This window comes from Dromiciops gliroides, chromosome 4 (assembly GCF_019393635.1).
Source record: "Dromiciops gliroides isolate mDroGli1 chromosome 4, mDroGli1.pri, whole genome shotgun sequence".
Lineage (NCBI taxonomy): Eukaryota > Metazoa > Chordata > Mammalia > Microbiotheria > Microbiotheriidae > Dromiciops > Dromiciops gliroides.
In genome coordinates, this window is record NC_057864.1 from 181,650,679 (window position 1) to 181,670,332 (window position 19,654).

Consider the following 19,654-nt stretch of genomic DNA (forward strand, 5'->3'; position numbering starts at 1 on the left):
AATGATAACACGCCATAACTGCTGCAAAGCTTGGACATCACTAAATGTGCCTTATCTCATCTGTTCCTCCCATCAATACTGTAAGGGAGATGCTAAAATTAACTTCATTTTACAGATGAGGAAACAGGTTCAGAGAGTTTAAGTGATTTTCTCAAGGTCTCTCAAGCTTTGTCACAATTAGAACCCAGGTCATCTTGAGGCCAAGTCCAGTGCTACATTGAGATGTAGAAATTGACTTCCTCACTGAGGCAGGATATCTGGCATTGGGAGTTTAACAATGGCAACATAACTTATTTCTTATTTTGCTCTAGCTTATTATAGCAGCAAAGGTAAATTTTACACTGATACATGCCTTTGAGATTATAAACAGTGAGAGAGCACATCTATACCCTGACGCTTTTGATCCCAGCATTTGCTCCTTTTCTGACTCTTAAAGTTAGGAGCCACTCAGTCTCACTCACAGGTGGACAAGGAGATGGAAAATCTGAAGGATGATTGAGTGGGTGGCAGGGAGGTCTTAGCAAGTGATTACGATGAGAGGGGGAAATGAATGGGCTTGGACCAATCCCTGGTGGCTTCAGAACTTCCGTTGTCCTGTGGCGGAGTCAGTGATGCTTGGTTTTGTGGGAGAAATCTTGCTGAGAGCTAGGCATCTGTAACCCCATTTGTTCTTTGGGCCTCGGCTTTCCTATCAGAAAGAGAGAGGGAAGGGAATAGCCAATCTTTCATCATCTAGTCATCTTTGAACATACGATTCTATTGTTAAAATTCTATTGACTAATTTTGCTTTCATATCTTCATTTCCAACTATGTCCTGTCTCCTCTCCTACTGAACAAGTCATTCTTTGTAACAAAGAATAGAAAAGAAAGAAAAAAATCGGTTTATCAAAGCTAATAATATCAACTAGGTCCAACCACAAAGGTGGTGCTCCCCACCCATAGTCTTCAAACAAGGATTGTTATTGTTACACAGTTGTGTCTGACTCTTTGTGACCCCATGGACTGTACTGTCCATGAGGTTTTCTTGGCAAAGATACTGGAGTGGTTGGCTATTTTCTTCTCCAGTGTGTTAAGGCAAAGAGAGATTGATTGCCTGAGTCTGGATTTGATCTTAGATCTTTCTGACTTCATGCCTAGTGCTCTATCCACTCAGTCACTAGATGGCTGTCTCCTCAAAGAAGGTGGGGGGAGAGAAATTTTCTCATTGCTCCTTTTGGACCCTGCTTTGGAACCTATCATTCTAAAAGTGTAGCTCATTTGACACAGAAGCCAGGGACTGTTTATTGCCAGGCAAATTACAGCACCAAGTTGCTCAGCTCTATCTGTCTAGTATCTTAGAATAATAGCTGGAAGAATTTATAGAGGTCATCTAGTTCATCTCCCACAAGCAATATTTCCCCTAAGAGTAAATCAGGGTATTCTGGGAACAGAATTTACAAAAATGTTGGAACTTATCTTGCATCTGGGTACATCTATGTAGATATGGTAACATCCTAGTTAACTAGCACCAGCCCCATAAAACAAAGGGCCCCATGGAGATCCCCCAAATATAAGAAGGGCATAAATTTAGCAAGAAAATAAACAGAAACAGTTTAATAAGGAGACAAGCAACTCTCCTGCAAACAAAAAACACTCTAATAAGATGTTTCTGTGCAAACTGGTCCAAACAACAACAAGGAAAAGATGTCATGTCTTGGGGAAGTACCCATGACTTGGGGGATATAAAAACTCCAGGACACAGGGCAATGTTCAGACTCAAGTAGCTCCCTTCCCACAGCTTAGAGACTTATAGAAAGAAATAGGCCCAAGATGTCTGGCAGCTGCTGTTCTGGGACTTGCACCATGGTGCCAGCCATCTCAATCTGCTCAACAGAGGTGAGCTGTGAAAGTCCCACCATCTGTCTGACTGCTTCCTGCCCAAGTCCAACATGGCAGCTGGTTAGCTGTGAAGAACCATGTGGCACATCCTCAAACTGTGCTCCAAGTTGCTGTGAATCCTCTTGCTGTGAGCCCAGTTGCTGCCAGCCTACAGTGTGCTGTGAACCCACTCCATGTGAACCATCTTGCTGTGAGCCCAGTTCCTGTGAGCCTGTCTGCTCTGTGCCCACTTGCTGCCAACCTGTCTGCCCTGTACAAGCTTGTTGCCAACCTATTTGCTGTGATACCAGTTCCTGTGAGCCATCTTGCTCTGTGCCCACTTGTTGCCAACCAGTGTGCTCTTTACAAACTTGCTGCCAGCCCATTTGCTGTGAGTCCAGTTCTTGTGTGCCACCTTGCTCTGTGCCTACTTGCTGCCCACCCATATGCTCTGAGTCCAGTTGCTGCCAGCCAGCTTCCTGTGTGACACTGATCTGTGAACCTGTCTGCCAACGTACCATCTGCTGCCTATCCAGTCCTTGTGAATCAACTTGTATACCCCAAGAACCTTCCTGTTGTATTCCCAGTGTTTGCCCATCAGCCTGCTGTCAACCCACCCCTTGCCAACAAAGCATTTGCCTGACCAGCCCATGTCAACCATCTTGTTACATAGTAAGACGCTGCCAGTCAATTTGCTGTGAACCCATTTCCTGCAGACCAACTTGTGTATCCACCTCCTGCCAACCACTCTGCTGCCGACCGGGGTCTTCTGCATCTGCCTGCCGTCCAGTTTGCTCCCGACCCACTTTCTATGTACCTAGTTCCTGCAGGCCACCCTGCATCACATCTATTTCCTACCGACCAGCTTGTTACCGCCCCATCTGTTCCTCTCCTCTAAGCTGCAGACAACCTTACCTGACTTCTCTTTATCGTCCAAGTTGCTACCGCCCAAGCTGCTCCCTACCCTTTCCACGCAGGCCAGCCTATGTCACTTCCATTGCTTCTCGGCCAGCATGCTGCCAGCCGGTTTGCTCTGAGCCCAACTCCCCTCACAAACCGACTTCTGAAAAGTCCACTTCCAGCCAGCCAGACGGTTCTGAATCCACTCCCTGCAAACCAGCGGTTTCAGAGGCTAGTTCTAGTGAGCCAACGAGCTCAGTGACCACTTCCTGCACGCCCACCAGCCCTACCACCTGTGAGACCAGCCCTGGAAAAGTAGAGGACGGCAAATCATCTGGCTGCTGCTCCAGATCCTGCAGGTCCAGGCACTAGGAAACAAGGGTCAAAGGTGAACAGATAAGCCTCTGGCCCCACAAGGGTCAGATGAGTAGTTAAAACATGCTTGGACCCCCTCTCTGTGCCTTACCCCATTCTTCTTATGCTACAACCATTCTATTTGAAATATACAATTGTGATCTAGTTCCCTTTTGTGGGTTCTGCTGCTCCAGGAATTGTCCTATGGCATCATTTGGAGGTTTTTGGGAGTGATCATGTCAAGAGTTCTGAGAGCTTACTTGATCTGGTACTCTTAAGATGAAGACCCAGCTAGGCATGGACAGAAGGGTGTCTGGTGTCCTTTCCACATGCTGCCATCAAACTCCAGAGAGGTGAATGGTGTCTCCTGTCTCCTGGACAATCCCTCTTTCATTTTAGAAGCTTCCTCTGGTCTGCATGGGTCCCTTGAAGACTGTTTTCTGTCTTTCTGGTCCACAATGTCCTTTTAGATGTGAGAAATCTCTCTTGTTTTCAAATAAAATTGGCCAGACATTACTCTCATGACTAGTCACTTATTCCCATGTACTCATCATCATTCCCCGACTTTGAATGGAACTCTATAACTGGAATTAAGTCAAAAGCATTGGAGGCAGGGGCTTGGACAGGACTTCTTACAATGAAAGGATAGTTGAGGGAATAAGAAATTCCACTGGGCCTGGTCCATAGGGGAATAGTGTTCTAGTACTTCCTTTCCTAGTAAACACTCACATAAGGATTCCATATACCACATATTGCATATAATATATTCCATGTACCATATATTGCACATGATATATTCCATGTATAATATATTGCATACAATATATTTCATATATTGAGATTTAATGATATGTTGGGTAAAATGCTGAATTTGGAGCCAGGAAGTTCTGGATTCAAATCTTGCCTCTGGCCATGTATGATCATGGGCATACCATCTTCTGAGGCTTAGTCGCCTGTCTGTTGAATGATGGGGTGGAACTAGATGGCCTTTCAGTTCTAAAGCAAGAAATAAATAATGGGGCCATCTATACAGCACCTTATTTATAGATGTTATCCAGTCTGAGACTCATTATAAACATTCTGACAGGGTCATGATAGATATGATTATTCCAAGTCTTTATTGACCCCCCCCTCCCCCCTGTCCCCCCCCCCTCTGCCAGGTCTAGGACTCTACTATACTGTACTGTCTCTAAGAATGGAATCCATCCACAGAAGATCGCTACAGGGAGGAGACTTGATGGAAGAGGCATAATGATGATTATATATGCATATATAGAATGCATAATTATAAGCATCATCGAAGTTCATTCTGCATCTCCAGTTCAATTCAAGCAACATTTATTAAACACCTCTTATGTTTAAGGATTGTATTATATGCCGGGGATTTGAAGACAAAATGAGACAGCTCCTGCCCTCTAGAAATTTACTTACTCTTGGGGCATAAAGCACATATGCAGAGAAGTAGCTATAAGGTAATATGGGTAAGAAGAGAACATTAAGAACTGGAATCAAGGAAAGATTCATCTAGGTGGTGCAGTGGATAGAGTGCTGGACCTGGAGTTGGGAAGACCTGAGTTCACATGTGGCCTCAGACAATTAACCGTGTGATCTTGGGCATGTCACTTAAATGCTGCCTGCCTCAGTTTCCTCATCTGTAAAACAAGGATAATAATAGTAGTAGTAAAAGTAGGGGAATCAGTGACTGGGATGGGTTATACAAGTCCACAATTCATTTCTGTGCCACTTCTTGTTCCTTCCCTGCTTCTCTTGACTGGGTTCTGATAATTCGCCTTAACTTCTGGCCTTTTCTAGTGTCCAGATTCCATCATTTCCCAACAATCAGAGACCACTACTTCTCATTCTTCTTCTTTTTTTTTAAATCACCCCATAGACTCTTTTTTCTTCTCTTCACCTAGAAATGTCGGTTTCCCAATAGCTCCCATAGCTCATCTAGGCAGGTCTCGGGGACCTCCCTACCTCAGAGTCTTTTTCTGTTCATTAACTTATTGGTTCTGCATAGCCCCTGATGATGTCATAACTGTATGGGGTATAGTATCAAATTCTCCTTAACAAAAGGTACTCTTTGTGATCAGAAAAAAGGCAGCTGAGTGAGTTCAAATCGGGCCTCAGACACTTGATGCTTGCTAGTTGTATGACCCTGGGCAAGTCACAACCCCAGTTGTCTTATCAAAAAACAATAAGAAGATTGGACTACATCAATGGGGTCAAACTCAATTTTTTTTTCTAAATTACTGTCTTGGCTGCCTCATCATCTGGAGGAGCTTGTTGAGGAGGTCTGTTGTTTGCTGGCTTGTGCCAGTTAGATTTTCTACTTGTTTTCCTTTGTGAGGGCCTTCCTCTTAATTGGGGACATAAAGAGTGCAGCATCAATGTCATGATTAGCAAGATTGGACATGGATTCATGTGATGTCCCATAGTCTGAATGTGTGGTCAGCCTTCCCCTTTCGCATTAAGGCGACCTAGTAAAGGTTTGGATATTTGGCCAGAGATGACTCTTCATGTCCTTCAAGCCTTAGAACTTTTGGAGAAAGATTGTGTTTTGCCATGTTTCAGGACCAAATGATGCTCTACATCCCAAAGTCTTTTTATCTCTTGCCCAACTCCTGGCAGAAGGGCTGCATGGCACGTTCCCGAGTCAGTGAACTTCTTCATTGTCATGAATGTCATTGTTTCGGTGACACTTGAGATAAACTTTACTTGGGAGAGAAAGGCTCTCCTCGTGGGTCTGACTATTGGATGCGAGTCCAGGTCTCTCTGCTTGAATGATTGTTAGAGCAAGACCCTTTGATTCAAGGCTAGTAGCAGTTGCTCTGAAACTCAGGTATGGGTTGAGGTCCACATCAGGACATAGCACTCCACGGTGCACTGTAGCCAATGTTGGCTTGAATAGCCTTGAATTTTTTAATAATCTGAACCATTAGGTTCTTCTTTGGCCTTCTTGTCAAATAGTACACAAGGCCAAAAGTAGCTTTGAGGGTAACTAGGTTTTTTTTTTGTGAGAGTCTGGGTCCATGGAGTGTTCTTGCCTTCGAGATTGGGAAGGGCTTTATTGAACATATCAACTGTTTTGTTGGTATTTGACAATATCAACTGGTTTGTCCAGTGCTATAGAGGAGGGCTTCTTAAACTTTGTCCACTTGTGACTCCTTTTCACCTGAGAAATTTTTACGCTACCCCTGGTATATAGGTATATAAAATAGGTATACATAACTTTTCACTGTTGCCAAATTTTTTACAACCCCCACATTCAGTTATATGACCCCCCTATGGGGCCATGACCCACAGTTTAAGAAACTAGGCCATAGAGCTAAGGGAATAATAGTAGCACCTACTTCCTCCTGGGGTTATTGTGAGAATAAAATGAGATATTTTTAAAGTACTTTGCAAACTTGCTATTACTACTTCTAGTACTATTACTTCTTGCACTGCTGCTGCTGCTACTACTAGTACTTCTACTATTGCTGCTGATACTATTACTTTTCTAATGTTTAGAATTTTATTTTTTCCAAATTACATATAAAAACAAATTTTGACATCAATTTTTCTCTAAACTTTGTGTTCCAACTTCTCTTCCCCCCTCCCCACCCCACCCCAAGAACTAAAGCAATTCAATATATTATACATGAGTAGTCATGCAAATACTGCTACTTTTATAACTATTACTGCTGCTACTACTATTACTTCTACTACTACTGCTGCTGCTGCTACTACTACTATTTCTCCTACTACTAGTACTGCTGCTGCCACTGCTACTACTGCTGCTACCACTACTATTACTTCTACTACTACTATTTATTAGTTCTACTATTTCTACTGCTGCAGCTGCTGCTACTACTTCTGCTGCTGCTATTACTTCCATTTCTACTACTACTGTTACTACTACTCCTCTTATGGCACCTGAACTGATTCTTGAAAAAAAGCTAAGAGACAGAGGAAGCTAGCAAATTCCAGGTTTGAGGGAAATTTATAGGAAGGTGTGGAGAAGGGAGATGGAGTGGCAAGTTCAGGAGATAGCTTAGTAGTCTAGTTTGGCTGGGATGTAAGGTGCATGTAGGAAGATAATGGGAAGTAAGGCTTAAAAGATAGGTTAAAGTCACTGTGGAGGAAAGAGTTTGTATTTTATCTTAGAAGCAATAGGAAACCATACAAAGTTTTATCAATTACATGAAAGTTTAGGACTATGTGAGATGGGTACCCTAGACGCTCTCCCCATTCTATAGATGATGAAACTGAGGCTCAGAGGTTAGGACAGGAAAGAGGAATATGAATTGCAAAAGTTGTTGCATGCTGTTGATTGGTACAGGCTCTGGGGTTTGTTCCTGTGGTCAGCTAATCTATCTTACTTAGCATGGAACCCCTGATCAGGGTCTAGGGAACTTAGCTGGAAGGGCAGAAGTTTAAGAGATGGGCAAAATTTAATTTTCTGCACTGACTCCTCCTAAGAAGAATGTCTGAATGACCCAAGGGTCAGAACGCTAATACCAGGAGTCCTTGGATAATATGATGCTTGTCCTTGTTCCTCAGTAAATCACAGCTTCCCCCTCCATAAAAATCAGAGAATGGATATGCATACAGTCAGGGTCCAGAGGTCACACAGTAAGAGGAAGGATGATGAGAACATGGCAATGATGGGAAATGTGGATCTGACTCTGGCTTGTCTGTTCTCAGCTAAATTTAGAGGATCATAGCATCTGGAGGCAGAAGGGGCTCTGATCCAGGTGCCTCATACAGAGGAAAGATGAGGGAAGGTCACAGGGGATAGTAAGTAACAAATCCAATATTCAAACCCACGTCATTTCCTATCATTCCAGACCTCATGTTTCCCCTACTATATCAATCCAGGGCAGAAGCCATAGCTCTTCTCACTATGAATGCCCTTTTAAAAAATGAAATATTAAGTGCCAACTCTGTGCTGGGCACTGCTCTAAGCACTTTACAAACATTAACTCATGTGGTCCTCACTGCAACCTTGGGAGGTAGATGCTATTATTATTCTCCATTTTTCAGATTAGGTAACTGAGGAAGACAAAGGTTAAATGACTTGCTCAGGGTCACCTAGCTAGTAAGTATCTGAGGCTGGATTAAATTCAGGTCTTTCTGACTCAGGCACAGTGCTCTTATCCATTGTGTTACCTAGTTTTCTCAAGTGATTAGATCATATTTAACAGAGTATCCCTTGAGCAAGAGAAGTAGATTTTGGAAGGGAAGTCAATTGTGAAGAGAGTGGGATCATCAGAGAAACCAATATGTCTTCTCCTGTTTTTCCTAATTGGTGTTTAGTTGTTTCAGTTGCGTCCAACTCCTCATGACAACATTTAGGGTTTCTTTGGCCAGGATACCAGAGTGGTCTGCCCTTCCCTTCTTTGGCTCATTTTATGGATAAGGAATCTGAGGCAAACAGGGTTAGATGACTTGTCCAGGGTCACACAGCTAATAGTCTGAGGCCAGATTTAAACTCAGGAAGACAAGTCTTCTTGATTCCAGGCCCAGCACTCTGCACACCATGGCGCTGCCTCACTGCCTTGTCTTTTCTGATTAGTTTGCCTCTTCTACTGACCTTGAGCATGAGTAGGAGAATGCAGGCATCGGTAACTCCTCTCTTCAAATCTTCTCTTCAAAGAAAGTCAATCCAAGAATAAGGAGGCAATGGTCCCACCGTAGTCTACCCTTGCCAGGCCAGCCCTGGAGTCTTGCACTCAGTTTTAGGCTTCACATTCTAGGAGGGGCATTGGTAAGCTTGGGAGCATCCAGAGGAGTAGAACCAGACTCATGAAAGACCCTGAGATTACAGCTTCTGAGGATAAGTTGAAGGAACTGGGGATGTCTGGCCCAGGGAAGGGAAGACTCTGGGTGACAGTGAGTCCCCAAGAATTTGAGCGACTGTAATTAGAATTGAGATTGCACTTGTTCTCTCCTGCTCTGGAGAGCTAAGCTAGGAGGAGTGTGGGGAAGCTGCAGAGATGCAAACTTAGGTTCGATATAAGGATATGCTTTCAAAGGCAGACAGGTGGCAGAGTGGAAATCACATGGTACACTGAGTCAGGAATACTGTAAGTTCCAATCCTGCCTCAGTCATTTATTTGTTAGCAATGAAATTCTGGGCAAGTCATGTAACCTCTCTCAGGCTCTGTTTCTTCATGTAGAATGTGGATCATCATAGTACCCACATCACCAGGGTTGTGATGAGGACCACATGGGATAACTTCTGTAAAGTGCTTTGTAAACCTTAAAGTGCCCAATAAGTACTGACTGTCAGAGAGATCTTAGAGTGGAGAGGGAGCCATGAACATTTTACTGGGCATGTCGCAGAGGAGATTCTCACTGAGGTATTGGTTGGACTAGATCACCACTGGGGTGCCTGCCAATTCTGAAATGTTGTGACCCCGGGAACAGATAGAGTCCTGAAAGAAGAGGAAGAACATTTTCTTCTTCTTTGGCATCTCATTAGGTCCATCCTGATTTCCTCCTGACTCTGGATATGTGGACTGGCACTTTGCTTCAAGGCAGCATCAGTGGTTAAAGGCAAACATTCCAAGCAGGAAGAGGGAGTGACACTCATTTAGGTATGAATGGGGGTGCAGCCTGATGAGAGGTTAGCTCAATTTCTGTTCCTTCTCAGGTGAGGCCGAGGAACTCAACTCTTAAATGAGGCAGCTGAGTTTGAGGGCTAGAGCAGTCTGATCCCAAATTTAGCTGAGAAGGCTCCAAACCGACTGGACAAGTTTTAAGTGGGGCCAACACCTCTGAGGCCAACAAAGCCTGCTAATCAGATGTTTGTATGCACATGAATCTAAACAATAACAAGGAAAAGATGCCCTAGACCATGTGCACGTGAAGTGAGGATAGAATATAAAAGCCACAGGATATAAGGGACCTTAGACACAGCTCATTCACCTCTTGAACCAATTTAGCCACCAACAGAACTCCTAGCACTATGCCTGATAGCTGTTGTCTCAGAACCTGCCAGGTCATTCCATCTGCACCTACAATCCCTTTCTTTTCCAATGGTGGCACCTATGGAAAGGCTATCTGCTTGCCTAGTTCCTGCCAAGGCAAAACGTGGCAACTGGTTACCTGTCAAGAAAATTGCCAGCCATCTAGCTGCAACTTGAGTTGTCCTGAGTCTACATGTTGTGAGCCCAGGTCCTGCCAACTAACCTGCCTTCCGTCAGCATCTCATGTAGGTTTTGTCTGTCAGCCTATTTGCAATAGTGCTGGGTGCTATGAAGCCAGTGGTGGCCAGTCGACTTGCATTGTCAGCAGCTGTCCAGCACCTTGCTCCGAATCTAACCCCTGCCAATCAACTTGTGATACCACTCCTTGCCAATCAGCTTCCTGTCAGGAAGCGGTGTGTGTGACCGGGCCATGTTCATCAGCTTGCTGCCAGCCAACAGGCTGTGAGTCCAGTTCCTGCCAGCCAATCTGTTCTGAATCCACTTCTTGTTCTCAGATGTCCTGTCAGCCATCTGTCTGCATGGCCAGTTCATGCCAACCAACTTCTTGTCAGATAAGTTTATGCCAACCAACTTCTTGTCAGATAAATTCATGCCAACCAACTTCTTGTCAGATAAGTTCATGTCAACCAACTAGCTGTGAAGGCCAGTCCTGTGGACCAGCTTACTATCAGCCTGTCTACTTTCTCAGCTCTTGCCAAGCATTTCCTTGCATGTCTGTTTCCTGTCAGCCATCCTTCTGTATGCCTAGCCCATACAAACCAACTTGCTGCATACCTGTGTCCTTCCAGTCCCTTTGTTGCCAGCAACCTCCTTATACATCTTATGTCTGCCAGTCAGCCAGCTGCCAATCCAAATACTCTGGGCAGAATTCTTGCAAATCAAATTATGGGACCTCTCTCTCTTGCCAACCAACTTGCTGTGTGCCCCCTTCATACAAAGGGGATGGATGCAACTCCACTTCTTTCCAGCCGGCTTGCTGTGTGACTGGTTCTGAAAAACCATCCAGCTGTGGCATTGGTTACTGCCAACCCACTTCATCAAGTTCCTGCAAGACAAACAGCCGCCTGCGCAGGTCCTGCCGACCCAAGAGTTATGTATCTGGCATTCGCAAAGCTACCTATTGCTAATGGAGAAGACGCTGCCTCATCTGAGAAGCCAAGTCTGCCTAACAGCACCTCACTATATTGCTTCTGCCTTGTCTCTTCCAAGTGTTTATTTCTGCTGTTTCCCAGCTATTCCAGGTATACTCTCTTTGATTCCAATCCTGAAAGCCTCTGCAGGCATTGACTAGGGAATGGAAACAGCTGCTAGGAAATGATTTTCTTAAAACCCGAGGGAAAGATGATGGGAAACAATGGGTGAAACTATGTCTTGCATTTCTTGATGCTTCCAATCTCATTTCATTTCCAGGGTTCTTTCTATATTACTAAAAAAGTCAACATGCCGTCTTTGTTAGTAATGGTAAATAAATGTGAAAGATGAAACTCCAAATGTCATTCTCATGCTGTCTTTGTTAGTAATGGTTAATACATGTGAAAGATGAAACTCCAAATGTCATTCTCATGCCGTCTTCATTGGTTATAATCTATCCTCTGATTATGCTTCCTCCATATTTCACTTGAACTTGATAACCCTGTAATCATAACTTTAGATTTAATAATCTAAATTTCTAATTTGCTAAATCACTAACAAGTGAGATTATAGGCAGCTATCTTGGAGTCAGAAAGACCTGGGTTTAGGGCAGCTAGGTGGCACAGTGGATAAAGCACTGGCCCTGGATTCAGGAGGACTTGAGTTCAAATCTGGCCTCAGACACATGACACTTACTAGCTGTGTGACCCTGGGCAAGTCACTTAATCCTCATTGCCCCACAAAGAAGAAGAAGAAGAAGAAGAAGAAGAAGAAGAAGAAGAAGAAGAAGAAGAAGAAGAAGAACCTGAGTTAAAATCCAGTCTCAGATACTTACTAGTTGTGTTACCCTGGGCAAGTCACTTAAATTCTGTTTGCCTTACTCCCCAGAGAAGAAAATGGCCAACCACTCCAGTATCTTTGCCAAGAAAACCCCATGGACTGTATTGGCATGCTATGGTCTGCAGGGTCATGAAGAGTTGGGCATAACTGAATGACTGAACAACAATCACCATGTGATATAGAGTGTTAAAATATTATTATCCCACACTTAGAATTAAAGAAATTGAGGCTCATAGCAGTTACAATTTATCTATAGTCACACGGCTAATAACATGTCCTAGATGAAACTTGAATTTAGATAATTTGACCACAAGTCTGGTGTTCTTTCCATTTATCACAATACCTCTCTGACATTAAAGATGGTAAATCCATGTCCAGTAAGTGCTATGGTCATTTATTTCTGTCTGCTTTTCTTTATGCTACTCACTGCTGCACCAATGACTATGATATTCCTTTTCTCAAAAATCATCATGGCTCCCTGTTGTTCGTTGGGTAAAACACACATTCTGCATCCTGGCACTTAAAAGTCTTCACAATTTGGCTGCAACCTACTTTTCTTTTCTTTTTGTGGGGCAATGAGGGTTAAGTGACTTTCCCAGGGTCACACAGCTAGTAAGTGTCAAGTGTCTGAGACAGGATTTGAATTCAGGTCCTCCTGAATCCAGGGCTGGTGCTTTATCCATTGCACCACCTAGCTGCCCCCTGCAACCTATTTTTTGCACATAACTCTTTATACCTATTCAGAAACACTTATTCTAAAATGAATAGTTTATAATTTTTTGTTTTTATTATTTTATCATAAAATATTTTATTATTTTCCATTTACATGTAAAAATAGTTTTTAACATTTGTTTTTATAAGATTCTTTGTTCCAAATTTTTCTACCTCCCTTCCCTCCACCCTCCCCAAGACAGAAAGCAATCTGATATAGGTTATATATGTACAATCACATTAGACATATTTCTTGTTTAGTCATCCTGTGAAAAAAGAATCAGAACACAAGGGGAAAACCTCAAAAAACAAAAAAACAAAAATAAAAGTAGAAACAGTAAGGTTCAATCTGAATTCAGAATCCACAGTTCCTTATTTTTTTGGATGTGGAGAACATTTTCCATCATGAGTTCTTTGAAATTGTCTTCAATCACTGCACTGCTGAAAAGTGCCAAGTCTATCACAGTTGATCATCATACAATGTTGCTGTTACTGTGTACAATGTTCTCCTGCTTCTGCTCACTTTACTCAGCATCAGTACACTTAAGTCTTTCCAGGTTTTTCTGAAATCTGCCTGTTCATCATTGCTTACAGCACAATAGTATTCCATTACATTCATATACCACAACTTGTTCCCCAATTGATGGGCATTCCCTTGATTTTCAATTCTTTGCCACAACAAAGAGAGCTGCTATAATTGTTTTTGTACATGTGGGTCATTTTCCTTTTCTATGATTTCTTTGGGATACAGACCTAGTAATGGTATTACTGGGTCAGAGGGTATGCACAGTCCCATAGCCTTTGGGTATATTTCCAAATTGCTCTCCAGAATGGTTGGATCAGTTCACAATGCCACTAACAATGCATTAGTATTCCATTTTTCCCCACAGCCTCTCCATAATTTATTATTTTCCTTTTTTGTCATATTAGCCAATCTGATATGTGTGAGGTGGTACCTCAGAGTTGTTTCAACCTGCATTTCTCTAACCAATAGTGTTTTAGAACACTTTTTTTCATATGGCAACAGATAGCTTTGATTTCTTCATCTGAAAAATGCCTGTTCATATCCTTTGGCCTTTTCTCAATTGGGGAGTGACTTACATTCTTATAAATTTTAGTTCATAATTTAATAGTAACTTTTCTAATATTTGAAAAAAAATTTTAAATTTCATCTCCAAGAACCTGCTAGAATGCTCTATATGATGCCAATACCTCAAGATTAATATATGAAACTGTATTCATCATCTTTGTTGCCTCTCTAGCCCATACATTGTCCATTTCTGTCAATGGCACCACCATCTTCCCAGTCATCCAGGGTGTTTCTTTTGCATTGCCACCATATTGAATTCTCTAGTTCCAATGCTTGTGTATTAACATCCTTTGCTCTTCTCCCTCCCTCAGGCCCGTATTGCTACTCCCAGGACCCATGATCACAGCACCACTCTTTTAAATTTACCTTTCCTATTCCCAGCCCCTAAGGTAGCTGAGGGTTAGATTCTCTAGAGGACAGTCTGCCCTCCCCCTATTAATGTGAATACACCTGTGGTAGGGCTATCTTCTGTGCTGTGGCCCCTACCCTCCATACTGTCCTCTGCACAGCTACAGTCCCCTTCCCCCAACTCCCCCCAGGTAAAAGAATTCCTATTTAGGGCTCTGTAAGTACTTTATTTGTGTCTAGATGGCAGCAGCTGTATATTTAATATCAAGTTCCTTAAGATCTAGCATAGTACCTTGCATTCATAGGATCCTTTAGTCTCACAGATTGAGAGCTGGAAGGGACGTTAGAGGTCACTGAGTGAATCCCTTTATTTTACAGATGAGCAAACTGAGGGTATGAGAGGCAAATGACTTGCCCAAGTGCCTGAGTCAGGATCCGAACTCAGATCTTCCTTATTCAAGGTTCTGTGGCTCTAACTACTATGATCTCTAACTTTGTTGCTCTTGTTGAATTGTTTTAGATGTAGTCAACTCTCTATGACCCCTTTTGGGGTTTTCTTGGCAAAGATATTTGAGTGGTTTGCCATTTCCTTTTCCAGCTCATTTTACAAATGAGTAAACTGAGGCAAACAGGGTTAAGTGAGTTACCCAGGATTTCATAACTAGTAAGTGGCTGGGGTCAGATTTGAACTCAGGTCCTCCTAATTCCAGGGCCAGTGCTCCAACAACTGTGCCACCTAGCTGTCCAGGAATGACATGCAATTACCTGCTTCTTAAGTACTTAGAAGATGTTTAGTAATCCTTTGATGAGTTTTCGGTATATTACATTCATGTAGCCTCAAATAGCTATCTCTACTTGAAAGTCAAGATGAACTAAGCATGGAGATAATGTGCCTGGAGACTCCAATTCCATACTCTGCACTTGATTTAGGCATGCTCTGTGATGAACAGACATAGATGAGAATGGAGTGGTGTCAGAAAGCAGGAGAGTTGGGAAATTAGAGGATGATGGAAGTGAAGAAGACTGTGTTGAGCCCCATAGAGCATAGAGAGCAGTGGATTATTGAGATTCATAGCCTTGGGAAGTTTAGAATTGTTGGGCCATTCTGTAACAGCTGGGGCTAGTGAATGAAAAATCATAAAAAGAGACGGATGGTTTAGGGAGAAGGGTGGACTTTTTACCCATAAGCAAAATGTGTAACTACCTGCATGGTATGAATTTGAGCATTTAGAGAAATAATACAGTTCCTCAGATAACTCTTTCACCTAACCCTCCAATGCTCAGAATTCATTTAAAAGGAAACAAAGCAATGATGTGCTCACATTTAACAACTGGCTCACCAAAAAGTATCTATAATACATTTTTAAGTTTAATTTGAATTATTAACATTTTCTCCATCACTTTAAGTCTAGATGATCAACAAAACATATGAAGCCCTGATTTGTAGCATTTGTCAATTTCCAAGGTGTAAATTCTCACACTGAAAATTTAACAATTAGCTCTCAAGAGAGCCTGTTATATCTATCTCCAGCACACTTCTGGAACAAAGTCACAACTGGCTTTTGTAATAAGACTTAAAGTGCAGGCAGAGTTTAATAATATAGATAGAGGTAACATTTTAAATTCATGCTAAGGTATAATTACTACTACCAGAACATAGACATTATAGACTTAAAGTTAAAAAGGGTTTTAGAGGCCCTCTCATCCAGCTCCTTAAATTTAAAGATGAGACTGGGGTCAGGAGAAACCAAGTGAGTCGCATATAGTCACACAGGTATCAGATTGATTCTTGAGAGGAGGTTTTGATAGGGAAAAGGAGAGAAGTATCCATGTACTGTTTGCCAGAAAGTAATAATAGCTAGTATTTATATAGTTCCTTATGGTTTTCAAGGCATTTACTTATATTATCTCATCCTATCATCAGAATAGCCCTGTGAAATAGGTGCTATTACCCCCATTTTAAAGATGAAAAACTGAGGCTGAGAGTGGTTAAGTGACTCAATCAGGGTAATATATCTGGTAAGTGATTGAGGAAGGATTTGAATTTGACTCCAAGTCTACTCAGGTTGGCATGGGTGGTGGGGGGGGGAAGGAAGAAAGAAATGGAAGATGCTCAGAAGAAGGTGCAAAAGGGAGAAGGGAGAGGAGGAAGAAACTGTTCCTTGGATTGTATCTATTTTGCCTGGAGGTAAGTGCAAGACAAAATCAAGAAAAGAAACCAGGTTTCTTAGAGAAATAGAATGAGATGGGAACCTGGTCTAGGAAGGGCAGATATATCTATACATCTTTATGTACCTATAGATACTGTAATATCTATAGATATAGAGTGCCTATATCTACCTCTATCTCTATCTATCTATCTATCTATCTATCTATCTATCTATCTATCTATCTATCTATCTATCTATCTATCTATCTATCTAATCCACCCATCTATCTATCTAGAATTGATGAAATTCCTCAGCCCATGTAGTGATATCTAAACTGGCCTTTGTTCCTATATTGTATGAGTCCCTGTAATTTATGCTCTGAGATTCCCAGCCCTACAATAAAGTTGGGTCTGGTATGCTAAATGACTAGCTGAGTGCAATGTAGGAACTGACTCATTACCAAGGAATGGGATGGAAGCAAAAAAGGTATAAAAGTTTTCTGGCTCCTGGAGTTATAAAGCTATATAGATAGTATGTTATAGCATTGTAAAAAAGCACAGAATTAAGAGTTAGGTGAAAAGAGTTCAAGTCTCCTCATATGCACTTAGTTATGTGATTTGGGGGCATCAGTGAGCTTTGGGTTCTTGACCTGAGAAGTGAAAAAGAATTATGCTACCCATCTCCTAAGGAAGTTGTGAGAAGCTCTTTGTAAACTATAAAGTGCTATGTAAATTGGAGGGATTATTATTATTATTAGCAATAATAATAACTGTTCCAGCTGGATGGAATCCAGTCCAACACCCTCATTTTCCAGATGAGAGAATTCAGAAAGGGATTTTAGCTTGAAGAGGGAACTCCCTTGCTCCACCCCAAGCTGCCTCCACTGCCGTCTTCACTCAAGTGGGAGTGGCAGAAGTGACTTATAGGAAAATTGAGGCCATCCAATAAATTATCCCTATTGTTTCTACTACTTGTCTTCACCCCAATCAGTTTCCAAGTCTTGCCTTGTCTATTTCCAAAATATCTCTTGTCAGTTTTTTAGTCCCTTGGGCAAATCATGCCAACATTTAAAAATGATGGATCCTTTCAAAATTGGTTGACTAATTTAACTCTTCTCAGGTTAGGCTTCTTATTTGTTAACATGGTAAATAGTTTACTGTCCCATGACTCAGTTTCTCCAACTCTAAATGGGGAAAAGAGGCAGTGTGATACAAAAAGACTTCTGAGACTAAGAGGTAGAAGACCTAGGATCAATGCCTGGCCCTATTAATTACAAGGTATGTGACCTTAGGCAGGTGGCTTTATGTATGTGAACCAATGTTTCCTCATGTATGAAATGAGACCATTGGACTAGGTCATCTCTAAAATCCAGCTCTACAGGTGTATCTATCTCTGTCTGTCTGTCTCTCTCTCTCTCACTATATCTATAGCTATATATCTATAGCTATCTATCATCTAGATGTAGATAGATAGACAGATTGATAGTTCCTCATGGAACATATATATGGTTCTATGTGTTACAGAAGGAAGGCCACTGGTTCTGGAGTCAGAAGACCCGGATTTAAATCCTGCCTCGGATAATTACTACCTGAGTGATCTCAGACAAGGCACAAAATCTATCCAGGCCTCAGTTTTCTTAATGTCAAATGAGGGACCCTGCTTTTGAGGTCCATTCCAGATTTATTATCTATAATCTTATGTCTCTAAATTACTGTAATTGACTGCATGGGGCTGTTGTTGAGAAAAAACTAATAATCATAATTTGAAGAGCTTTCCCAAACTAGCTATTAATTGCACCCTTTTCCAATCTCCTATGTGATTATATCTACCTGAAGAACATATTAGGAAGCAATGACAACTTAATTCAACAAGCATTTATTAAGTGCCAATTATGTGCACTGTGGTAGGTACTGGGTATAGAAGATTAAATGATGCAGAATTTCTGCCTGTGAGGAATTTATAGGTGGAAATGCAGCATGTGCATCAGTGGCATAAACAAAGTTGAGTGTGAAAAATTCATGGAGAAGTCTAGAAGAGATGTTATCAGAAAATGTGAGGAGGGAGAGATCACTTTCCAGGAGAATAAGTATTTTTTCTACCTTGGATGATGCTTAATTTTGCATTTCATATATTTCCCAGTTTCTCATTCTTACAGGGTCAGAAATGGTAATAATAGCAACTTATTTTCCAAAGTCTGATAGCAAGATGGCTGTAGGTAATAGGCAAAGCACTTCAGGACCAAGCAGTAATGACATATGCTCACAAAACCAAAGTGAAATTGCAGGATTTGTTTCCTTTTTTTTTTTTTTGCAGGGCAATGGGGGTTAAGTGTCTTGCCCAGGGTCACACAGCTTGTAAATGTCAAGTGTCTGAGGCCGGATTTGAACTCAGGTCCTCCTGAATCCAGGGCCAGTGCTTTATCCACTGTTCCACCTAGCTGCCCCCCATTTGTTTTTAAAAGGATGCCTGACAAAAATGCTTTTCACCAAAGAACAGAATCTCCTTTCTTTAAACTTCAAAGTTAACATTAAATTGTCTGACAGGGCTAACTGTTTCTCTGTGTTAATTGTACACCAACACATGTGAAATCCTGTATGATGCCTAAATATAGCCTTGTTACACGTGGTACAAAAATATTTGGCACTTTTTGGTTGTTTGGAAGTTCAGAAAGGATGACAGCAACTGGCAAGGTAGGGAAGGGCACATTCTCCATCTGAAAGTGAAGAGAGGACACAGAAAGTAGAGAGGGGACACTTCAGAGAGGAGGCAGAATCAGACTTTCATCTTAAAGGAAGGACAGAATTTCAATAGGTGGAAATGGAGGGTAGGATGTGGAGTCTATTTCAAGCCAAAGTACCGGAAAGGGCAAGCAAAGAAAGATGTCTTAGCAGAGGCTGAACAGTTGGCATGTGGATTGTATGAAAATAAATGGAGATAGATCAGGTTGGAAAGGCAAATGGGGGCCAGAATATGGAAAAGTCTTGAATGACATAGTATAAGGAATTTATTTGGTAGGAAAGAGGGAGTCCCTGAAAGTATTGAAGTCTAAGAGTAACATGATTAGAGGGGCACATTTGGAAGTTTTCTTGGCTAAGGTATATAAGGTACAGACTATAAAGGAAAGAAATTAGTGGTTGGAAAATCCATAAGGAAGTTAATACAATAGTCCAAAGGAGTGATAATGAAGGACTGGACTGAGATGAGAGCTACCAATGAGAATAGAAAAGGAAGAGGTACTTTAGAGGTAGAACACACAGGATTTGGAAATTAGATGATGGAGAGAGGAGAAGGAAGAT

At 41.8% G+C, this 19,654-nt stretch overlaps 2 protein-coding genes across 2 annotated transcripts; both read left to right on the forward strand.

Moving 5' to 3' along the window:
- Nucleotides 1-1,809: 1,809 nt before the first annotated feature.
- LOC122726537 (keratin-associated protein 16-1) lies at nucleotides 1,810-3,129 on the forward strand. Its single transcript, XM_043964318.1, has one exon. It carries the CDS (start codon nucleotides 1,810-1,812, stop codon nucleotides 3,127-3,129), a length of 1,320 nt encoding a protein of 439 aa, XP_043820253.1.
- Nucleotides 3,130-10,066: 6,937 nt separating this feature from the next.
- On the forward strand, nucleotides 10,067-11,215 carry KRTAP29-1 (keratin associated like protein 29-1). Its single transcript, XM_043999925.1, has 2 exons — nucleotides 10,067-10,609; nucleotides 10,670-11,215. Exons 1-2 carry the CDS (start codon nucleotides 10,067-10,069, stop codon nucleotides 11,213-11,215), a joined length of 1,089 nt encoding a protein of 362 aa, XP_043855860.1.
- The last annotated feature ends 8,439 nt before the right edge of the window (nucleotides 11,216-19,654 follow it).